This window comes from Microcebus murinus, chromosome 2, assembly GCF_040939455.1.
Source record: "Microcebus murinus isolate Inina chromosome 2, M.murinus_Inina_mat1.0, whole genome shotgun sequence".
NCBI classification, from domain to species: Eukaryota; Metazoa; Chordata; class Mammalia; order Primates; family Cheirogaleidae; genus Microcebus; species Microcebus murinus.
The window spans coordinates 6,161,700-6,171,699 of NC_134105.1; the positions used below are offsets into that span (position 1 = coordinate 6,161,700).

General features: G+C 56.1%; 1 protein-coding gene across 1 annotated transcript; it reads right to left on the bottom strand.

Annotated features, from left to right (window-relative positions):
- Positions 1–1,112: 1,112 nt before the first annotated feature.
- SRM (spermidine synthase) lies at positions 1,113–5,351 on the bottom strand. The gene is made up of 8 exons (XM_012791406.2): positions 5,069–5,351; positions 4,401–4,521; positions 3,896–3,988; positions 2,516–2,669; positions 1,925–2,008; positions 1,685–1,830; positions 1,473–1,595; positions 1,113–1,394 (listed from the first exon to the last, which is right to left on the bottom strand). Exons 1-8 carry the CDS (start codon positions 5,233–5,235, stop codon positions 1,374–1,376), a joined length of 909 nt encoding a protein of 302 aa, XP_012646860.2. The 5' UTR covers positions 5,236–5,351; the 3' UTR covers positions 1,113–1,373.
- Between the last annotated feature and the right edge of the window lie 4,649 nt (positions 5,352–10,000).

Consider the following 10,000-nt stretch of genomic DNA (forward strand, 5'->3'; position numbering starts at 1 on the left):
GGGTTAGGGGCAGAGTGGACGTTGGTCAGAGGCCAGAACGTGCTCAGTCCGGAGAGCTTGCGGGGTGGGGCAGATCAGGCGGAGGCAGAGTTGGTGGCAAAGCTGGACCCTCGCTCCCCTCCCCCACTGTTCCGGACTCCCAGGATCACTCCAGGCTGAGTCGGGGCTCTAAGCTGGTTGCCCAGACTAGGAGGTGGGGGTCACTCCCATGTCCCCCTCCGTGCCCCTAAGCCCCCCAGGTCCACTCATTCTCTGGCCCAGCCCCTGCCCAGGGTGGGGAAAGGGGCTGACAACTCCAGCCCTTGTAAGGAGGGTCCTTTCCTGCCATTCTCCCTACAAGACTAGAAGTCTAGCCCTTCCCCAAACCAGGCCCTGGTGGTGGTCTCTTCCCAGAGACCCTGTCCTGGTGGTGGGAAGGGTGAGGTGCCTGGGTCACCCGAAGCTGGAAGTTCAGCACCTTGGAGAGGGGACAGCCCTGTGCCCATGGAGTCCCTGGTGAGGCCACCCAACTGCATTCTCAAACTCTCAACATGGTTGGCATGGTATTTTAGGAACTTGCCAGAAGGTACTGGAGAATGAGGGGGATGGGCAGGATGTGAACCAGGTCTGAATCCTGAGGAGTCAGGGCAGTCTGTCACCTGGGCCAGCATTCAGCTCCCGCCCGACCTGACCATGCCCCAACCAGCCCCCTCCGGGGTCACCTCCAGCACCTGACTTAATCCCATGAGTGGCTCAACCTTCTGAGAACACTCCAGAGTGGCCCCAGGAGAAATTACAGCCCTCAGCAGCCCCACCAGGGTCTCCGCAACCCCCAGCCCTGGCCCTGTGAGACTGTCACTGCGGCCTTGGCCTTGAGAGGAGCTTGGTAAAGGAACGGCGCCGTCGGCTTGCCAGGACAGAGCTGGGTCCAGTTTGATGACTACCACGCCCCTCCTCTGTGCCACAGAGGTCAAGGTGACACAGGGAGGGCCCCACCTGTGCAGCTACAGCCTCACGACAGACAATGGAAGCCAGACACCAGGGCCCACGCAGACCCGCACCCAGGAGCACCAAGTGGCTGAGGTATCCTCTGGCCGGGCCCAGTCAAGGTCATGGGACACAGGGTTGCAAACTTTGTTATAAATACGCGTGTTTGGTGAGTTGAGGGGCGACAAAGGCAGAGAGACGGCGCTGTACACAGCTGGTATAGGCTTGGAGGCTGAATGCTCCAGAGAGACAGACAGTCCGCCCAGCGGGGCAGGCCGGGCAGCATTCCGGGGCCTGTAACACTTGGTTGGTGGGTGAGAGCCGGCAGGTCTGGTCCAGGCCTGGAGGGGCCCAGGCACCCTGGAGGCTCCCGGGTCCCGGGTCCTGGGCTGCAGCAACTCCCCGGCTCAGCTCACATCGTTCAGGGCCTGGTGGGATATGAGGCCAGTCAGAAGGCTGCTGTCTCGGGGTCCTGGGCCCCGCCACCCGCCCTGCAGGCCACTCACCTTGCGGGCAAACTCAGGCAGCACAAAGGCCGCCCGGTGCACGTCTGAGTTGTAGTATTTCAGCTGCATCTGCTCCACCTGCTTCTGTGTCAGTTGTTGCACGGGCTCCCGGAAGTTGGTGTTCTGGGGACCAAGGGCAGGAGCTCGTCAGGGAAGGGCTCTCCATACCCTGCCCATGCACCCCCATCCCGCACTGGCAGCCCCCAGCTCACCGGGTTTTTGCTGCACAGCATGAAGCCGATCTGGCCACTGGGGTAGGTGGGGATGGTGCAGTAGGCGTAGCCCACCACCGGGAAGAGCGACTTGCAGAACTGCCGCATCTCCTTGATGAGGTCCAGGTGCAGCCACTGGCACTCGCCTGGTGGGGGGAAGGGACCCGGGCAGCATCAGCATCGGAAAGGGCGGGCAACACCTGACCCCCCTACCCTGCGACTGCTGGGGCCGAGGCTCACCCTGGCAGCAGAGGATGCCGTCCTCCTTGAGGGCTGTCTTCATGAGCTGGTAATAGGACTCCTTGAAGAGGCTTTCTGCGGGGCCTGCAGGGAGGGAGGGACAGAGAACGATGAACACACCCTGGCTGAGCCCTCAAGGGCCAACGTCAGCCCACTACTCAGACCCACACAGCTGCCCAGTGGCTGATTTGAACCCAGGTCTGGAATTCAGAAACTAACCAGAGGTGCGGGAATCCATTGCCCCAGGGTCTGAGGGGGCCCCACATTTTAACCGCATTCCTGGGGGGTTCTCATCTGCACCGCAGCACAGGAACCTCCACTCCAGGCCTTGGGTCACGACTAGAACCCACCTCCACGGAGGATGAAGAGGAGGAAACCAGGGCTGGGTGGGGCAGTGCCACACCCCCACTGCCTTCAGGTTCCCCCACTGTCCTGAGCCATGTTTGAAGGGGAGGTAACAACTGAAGGGGAAAGTACAGCTCTAGTTTTTTATATTTTGGGGGTGGCGGCTATCCTCCACCCCGGAAAACAGGCCTGGGGGAGACCTCCAGACTGCAGCTGCCAGAGGGTCCAGCGCCCATCCCTGCCTACCCATGGGGTCTGAGGAGTCGGTGATGATGACGTCAAAGGCATCCTGGTTCTGCTTCATGAACTCAAAACCATCACCCACGTGCAGGGTCAGCTTCGAGCTGGAGTAGCCAATGGCCATGCCCGGCAGGTACTTCTTGGAGACCTGGATGACATCCTGGAGGGCACACGGCGGACCAGGCTGGGCCACGGAGGCGGAGGGCTCTGGAGCCAGACAGTCACATGGAACCCCCCCCCCCCCGCCCCGCCATGCTGCCTACAGCTTGGTCATCTTGGGCAAACCCTTCCCTTTTTAGAACCTCAGTTTGCACGTCTGTAAAATGGGGAGAACCCTGATACCTCAACTCACTGAGGGCTAGCTCCCACCCCTTGCTTGGGCTCATCCCCCAGCCCCTAAGACCAGACCACCCCATCTTGAGTGGCTTTCCTGCCGTTCCTTCTTTTGGAAGGATGCAATTCCAACATCTGGCCAGGACAACCTTCCCCTGCCTCCACACAGCCAGATGCTTCCAGAAGCCGCAGCTCAAATGCCACCTCCTTGAGGCCTACCCTGACCACCCTCCATGCTTCCGCTACACCCTGCCTTCTGTGTCTCCCACCCGTGTTGTGCCTTTATCAGATCATACTCTGATGTCTCCTCTAACTAGAACAACAGCTCTGAGGGGGCAGGGACCGGCCTGCCCACTACTGTACCTCAGCACCTGGAGCAGTACCTGGCACATAGTAGATGCTAACTAAAAACATGCTGAGTGCAAAAGGTAGATGTAGTTAAGATATCCCTGAGCTCTGCCTGGGACTTAAAAATCAGCTTAGGCCGGGCGTGGTGGCTTACACCTGTAATCCTAGCAATCTGGAAGGCCATGGCAGGTGGATCCTTTGAGCTCAAGAGTTCGAGACCAGCCTGAGCAAGAGTGAGACCCCATCTCTACTAAAAATAGAAACAAATTAGTTGGCCAACTAAAAATATATAGAAAAAAATTAGCTGGGCATGGTGGCGCATGTCTGTAGTCCCAGCTACTCAGGAGGCTGAGGCAGGAGGATCCCTTGAGCCCAGGAGTTTGAGGTTGCTGTGAGCTAGGCTGACGCCACGGCACTCTAGCCCAGGCAACAGAAGTGAGACTCTGTCTCAAAAAAAAAACACCAAAAAACAATCAGCTTAGTCCTACTAAGAACCAGTGTCCAAGGTGCCCTCACTATGTGCTGGGCCCTCTCCTACACAGTTTTCCTACGGACCCCTCCCAACATCTGTTTTCCAGATGGGGAAGCAGGCCCAGAAATGTTGAGCGCCCGGCCCAAGGGTGTGCAGCCAGTTCAGAGCAGAGTGGGCCAGCAGTGGAGGAACCAGGCCTCAGAGCAGACCTGCTGCTCCCGGCAGGCACTCACCTCGTCAATCTCACACTGGACCACGGACTCCACGGAGGGGTGCTTCACGACCTCCCGCAGGACGCCCCCGTCGCCACCCCCGATGATCAGCACCTGGGACAGGAGAGCAGTCAGCGGACCCAGCGTGCTGAGCCCATGAACTCACACAGAACCATCTGGAGCAAGGCTGTTTCTCAGCTCCTCGGACCTGCAACCTCACCACTTCTACTCTCAGAACCACTCCCCTGCCTCAGGAGCCTGGCACGGGGTGTCCCTTTTCCTGGAAGCTCCTCCCTGGGCTGGCCTATTAAGCTTCAGGCCTCCTGGGGACTGCTCCTCAAGACCAATGCATGTCAGTGTACAGGGTCCCCACCCTGGTCCCCTACTGATTCCCCTTGTCCTTGCTAGCACTTTCTCTGACAATCCTTTAGGCAGCAACTGCAGCACTGGGCTGAGGCCGAGGCACGCCTGGGACCTTGGGACACAGCTCAGGGCTGAGCCCTGGCAGGAGCGTGAGAATGGGTACCTTTCGTGGGCTGGGATGGCTGCAGAGAGGCAGGTTGGCGATCATCTCCTGGTAGGAGAACTCGTCCCTCTCCGTGCACTGGATAACGCCATCCAGCACCAGCACGTTGCCGTAGGTCTTACTGCGGGCGGGTGACAGTTGGGGACCTGGGTTCTCTGGGGTGGGAGGAACGTGTCCCAACCCGCCCGTGGCGAGGAGAGCCTCCCACACCCCGCCGGGGGGTCCCGGAATGGGGAGCGATGGTGACACGTGGCGAGGATGGCGGGCAGGCCCGCTGGGCGGGGGCTGGGTTGGACTCGGGGTCTCCTCGGGCTCTGACGTGTCCCGGGACTGACACGTGGAGCTCGGCGCAGACTCCAGCGCCCTCCCCGCCCCAGAGGCCGCCCGAAGCGCGGCCCCCAGCCCAGTGAGACGGGATGCAGGGTGGGGAGGGACAGCGGCAGGGCACCGGCCTAGTTCGCGAGAACTTCTGACAGTTTCGCGGGTCGGCGGCGGCTCAGGGGGCGTGCGGAGGCAGGACAGGGGTCCGGACTGAAGCGCGGGTGTCTGGGCCGGAGTCAGGGCAGGCCGGGGCCGGCTGCGGACCCAGCTTGGACAGGCCCGTGCTGCGGGCGGCGGGCTGTCTGGGCGGAGCGCCGAGGGGCCCGGTGCCCGCGGGGCGGTGGTACCTGCGGAAGACGAGGATATCCTGGTACCGCGAGCGCTGGTGGTGGAGCAGCTGCTCCACCTGCAGCGACAAGGCCTGGCCGGGCCACAGGCTGCACGTCTCGCGGAACCAGCCCTCGCGGATGGCGGCGGGGCCGGAGGAGGCAGGGCCGTCGGGGCCGGGCTCCATGGCGTGCGGGCGGGCGGCGCGGGGCGCGGCCCGGGACTGCAGGCCGCGCGGAGCCGCAGCACAACGGGACCAGCTCCGCCCGCCGCCCGCGCCGCAACCTAACCCGGCGGCGGGGCGGGGCCTGCCGGCGGGGGCGGAGCCCGAGCCCGCCAATGGCGGCGCGGCCGCGCTGAGCGCTCATTGGCCGCCGGCCGCAGCGCGGCGCCCAGTGGCTGGGGCGCGCCGTCCGTCGGCGGCAGCAGGGTAGTGCGGTCCGCCCCGGGGCCACGTGGGGCCAGGGCCGAGGCCGGGCAGCCCGGCCGGGGCCGCGGGGCGGGTTCCGGGGCGGGCCGGGCCGGCGGAAGGGGTCCGGGTCCCTCCTCCGGCCCCGAGCCGGCCCTGGCGGTGCACCCCGGGCCTCCTGTCTCCTTCCTGCGGTCGGGAGGTACCGAGGGCCGCGGGACTCCGGCCCGGCGCGGAGTGTTGGAACGCCACGACGTGCGGACCGGACTGCCGCCTTAGGGCTGGGAGATGGGAGCCGGCAGCTGCAGTGTCGGGCGATGGTTACGCTGTCCGAGAGACACAGCGAGAGAATGTATCCCTCACTGCGTCCAAAATTTGGCTCCTTGTTGGACAGAATGTGTGGTTCGTCGGGACGTACTGAAGATTTTTATTTACTTAAAAGGGTCATCACAGCCCGTGAGATCTAACCAGCTGGATATTCGTTTTTTATGCTTCTTTTTATACATCATTCTAGAGTCCAAACTAACTAGCTGGATTTAGTCAGTTCCCTTAAGAGTCTGAGCCATGAGCCTATGGCTGCTGAATAAGAGAGAAGTGCTTTTCTAAACGAGCTTCTAAATTTACCAGCAGTGTCCAGGAAGAGGCCCAACACATGCATATTCAGCACCAGAAAAGACTGGCACGCAATTTTTTTTTTTTTTTTTTAACAAACTGGGTCTTGTGCCTTGAAGGGTGGGCGGGAATGTGCTTTCTGTTTTTATGGAAATGTCAAGGAACTTCTCAGAATCACATTAAGCATGCTAATTACCAAATATTAAATGCTAATTGCTCTACATGCACTTTGGATGCCAAGGAAAGAAGATGAAACTGGTATAAGCTACTCGTGACATTATGTCAGGGATGTTTTTTGACTGACGTTTTGCAGCCTCCACCTGGAGGGGGGGAGCACGTTTCCTGTCTCTTAAGCTGAGCTGAGTAACAGACAACCTTGTTTATCAGAGAGAGCAAGCCTCAAGCCTTGGGACAGCCAATGTGCCTTCCTTGACTTTAAGTTCCTTTCAAAGGGGAGTATGCTGAGGCAGTTAAAGAATTGCTAGGCGACAGCTCCCACGGAGCTGTTCAGCACCTGAAATTATTCACAAAAGGAGACCATATACTGGGGAAGGCAGGGTCGTTAAGTATGTCCAGTTATTACAGGCTCGACGGGGTCCAGCCCTGTATTTGGGTCAAAATGTTCACCTACCAGCCTGTACTTCTCCAAGACATTTCTGACTCTGGGTTCTGGTCATCTGTTTAACTTCTGGTCATCTGTTTAACTTGTCTGTGTTCCTTGAGCCAGATGGAAGCTCCCTGAGGCTGGGATGGTGCCTGTAGGTGGCAGGCCCAGATGAGGCCAGGTGCCTTGTGGATCAGCTGTCTTGGCTGTCTTCTAGGAGGTGCATGGCTGACCCTAGACTGCGGCCCTGACATTCCAGAGCCCAGCATGGCGGGCAAGTGGAGGACCAAATCCATCCCCTTCCTCCTATGAGTTGAACAGAGCTGCTCCAGCATGTGCGCCTCAAATGAAGAAGACTGTAATGACATCCTTTGCCCTCCTGTAAAAGAGGTAAAATCAAGGCTTCAGCCCCAAGCAGGAACAGCAAATGAGGTCTCCAGAACAGAGTGTACAGGATTGTTGGAATCTTCCAAGCACACAGAAGACAAAGGCCCTGAATAAGTTACAATCAAAAAAGTTCCCAAACATACAGCACCATGAGTCCAGAAATGTCACTCGACTTCAAGTCACAAGGAGGAAACAATGATTTCACCAGAAGTAGTCATTATTGCACAGCCCAGGTTAAATTGCAACTGATACTATAAATCAGGATGGAGAATACCACATTATAGCATGAACTGTTTCCCTAAATTCAGCCCAGCACACATTTAAAATTCAGTTGTAAAACATTACTGTCTGGTGGGTTGACTATCCCAACCTCCTAAAAGTGTTGACAATTTATAAAAGGGGGAAGAGAGAGAGAGGGTAGAGGACAGAGGTAAGCCAATGGCTGCTGTCCAAAGCCTCGGTTTAAATGGGGGATTGCCACGTGGTATGTGTCTCTGTCACGACACGCTTGTTAGGCAGTTAGCACTTGAGAGTCATTTTGAAGCACTGTGTTCTGCCAGGCAGACATGGTGGTTATGAGTGGGAACAGATTTGGCCATTATGTGCTGCTGCTTGGTTGAAGATGCGAATGGCAAGCTGCCTTAGGCACCACAGACAGCACTGTGCCTCCTTGAGCAAAAAAGAGCCCTTCTGCTCACAGATTCTCTGCCTCCAACCCTGTTGACCCTGCCAGATCCCTCGTCCCCTCTTCCAGAGCACAGGCCCAGCCATGGCCCTCCACACTGCAGCCCCCAAACAGTTCCTGACTGATTGACCTCCACACACCCTGCCGTCCTCCCTGGTTCTTCCCCAGGTTCTTTCCCGACGTTCTCCAAACTTCCCGAGGCCCTCATCTTCACCCACGGCTCAGGAGTTCTGGAATCTGGGTTCTGTGGACCAGTAAACTGTGAAAACGTATCTGGGGACTGACATTGGAATGTCAGCTTTTTATTTTGCAAGAAAAGACATTTACAAAGGCCTCAAACTCCTACTGCCTATGGTCCCTATCTTTAAAAAACAAACAGAAAAACATAAAGATAAAACTAGTAAGGAAAACCTGACGGAGAATCATTGAACCAACAGTGACCTGCTGTACCTGTTCAGCCAGGCCCGGGGCCTGAGGCTTCAGCTAACCATGGTGGTTCTCAAACTGCAGCGCAGAAGAATCACCTGGAGCAGGGTGAGCATGAGCCCTGGGCCACCTGCTCCCCCTGCCCGCCGCTGGGTTCTTTCCAACAAGCCCCCACTGGGCTCCTCAGAGGCCTCCACCTTGAGTAGCAGCCGGAACAGAGTTCTCCACACTCCTCTCCTTGCTCGTTGAGGTCCAGCCCAAATGCCCCTTTCACGAGGCCTCTCAGACCATTCTCAGTAGAAAATAATGTCTCACTTTAAAATATTTTCCTTCTTTGTCCAATATTTATAGCAGAGACTGCCACTTTTTGTCAGTAACTGCTATTTGAGCCTCAATGTTTGTTCTTTCAAAATTCCATAAAAGAACCCTTTTGTTTTAGCTGGACACATGGATGACTGAAATAATGATATTTCCCAGTACCCCTTGCTGTGGTCATGTAACTACGTTCAGACCAATGGGAAGTGGAAATGGGCAGTAGTATCCTTGCAGACTGGAATGAGGATATAATGGCTGGAGCTAGGGCAGTCGCCCTGGACCATGAGATGGAAGCCCTGTGTTTTGAGTTGAAGATGGTAAAAAAAGAAACCAGATAAGCGCCTGTGTCTGATGATCTTGAGTCACCATACTAGCTCTAGACCGAATATTTACAGAAGAAAGAGAGAAAAAACATCTCTTGGTAAATTCCTGATAGTTTGGCTTTTCTGTCACTTTCAACCAGTTTAGTCATGTCTAATACGGAATGCAGCCCATCTTAGCATAGGGCTGTTCTCTGCTGTTCTCCTTAGCTGAGAGCCCTCCAATGACAGAGTGACGTGGGATTTAGCCTTGTATCCCCCAAAGGGTCTCGTACACAGTCAGTACCCTCAATAATTTGTGAGGAAATCCAAGGAAAAAAGGTTCCTAGCTTAATAATTTGTAAAAATAAAATAATGGTGACTTCACCTTTCAATAGGAGAAAAATTAAAAGAAAAAAATAAATAAAAATAATGGTATTCTGTGCTTTCTTAATAGCCCATCTCAGGATTAAAATCAAATAGGCCGGGCGCTGTGGCTCACGCCTGTAATCCTAGCTCTTGGGAGGCCGAGGCGGGCGGATTGCTCAAGGTCAGGAGTTCAAAACCAGCCTGAGCGAGACCCCGTCTCTACTATAAATAGAAAGAAATTAATTGGCCAACTGATATATATATATAAAAAATTAGCCGGGCATGGTGGCGCATGCCTGTAGTCCCAGCTACTCGGGAGGCTGAGGCAGAAGGATCACTCAAGCCCAGGAGTTTGAGGTTGCTGTGAGCTAGGCTGACGCCACGGCACTCACTCTAGCCTGGACAACAAAGCGAGACTCTGTCTCAAAAAAAAAAAAAAAAAAAAAAAAAAAAAATCTAAATCTATGTACACATAGTAAAAAGCCTATAAGAAAATATACCAAGGCCGGGCGCTGTGGCTCACGCCTGTAATCCTAGCTCTTGGGAGGCCGAGGCGGGCGGATTGCTCGAGGTCAGGAGTTCAAAACCAGCCTGAGCAAGAGCAAGACCCCGTCTCTACTATAAATAGAAATTAATTGGCCAACTGATATATATATAAAAAATTAGCCGGGCATGGTGGCACATGCCTGTAGTCCCAGCTACTCGGGAGGCTGAGGCAGAAGGATCACTCGAGCCCAGGAGTTTGAGGTTGCTGTGAGCTAGGCTGATGCCACGGCACTCACTCTAGCCTGGGCAACAAAGCGAGACTCTGTCTCAAAAAAAAAAAAAAAAAAGAAAATATACCAA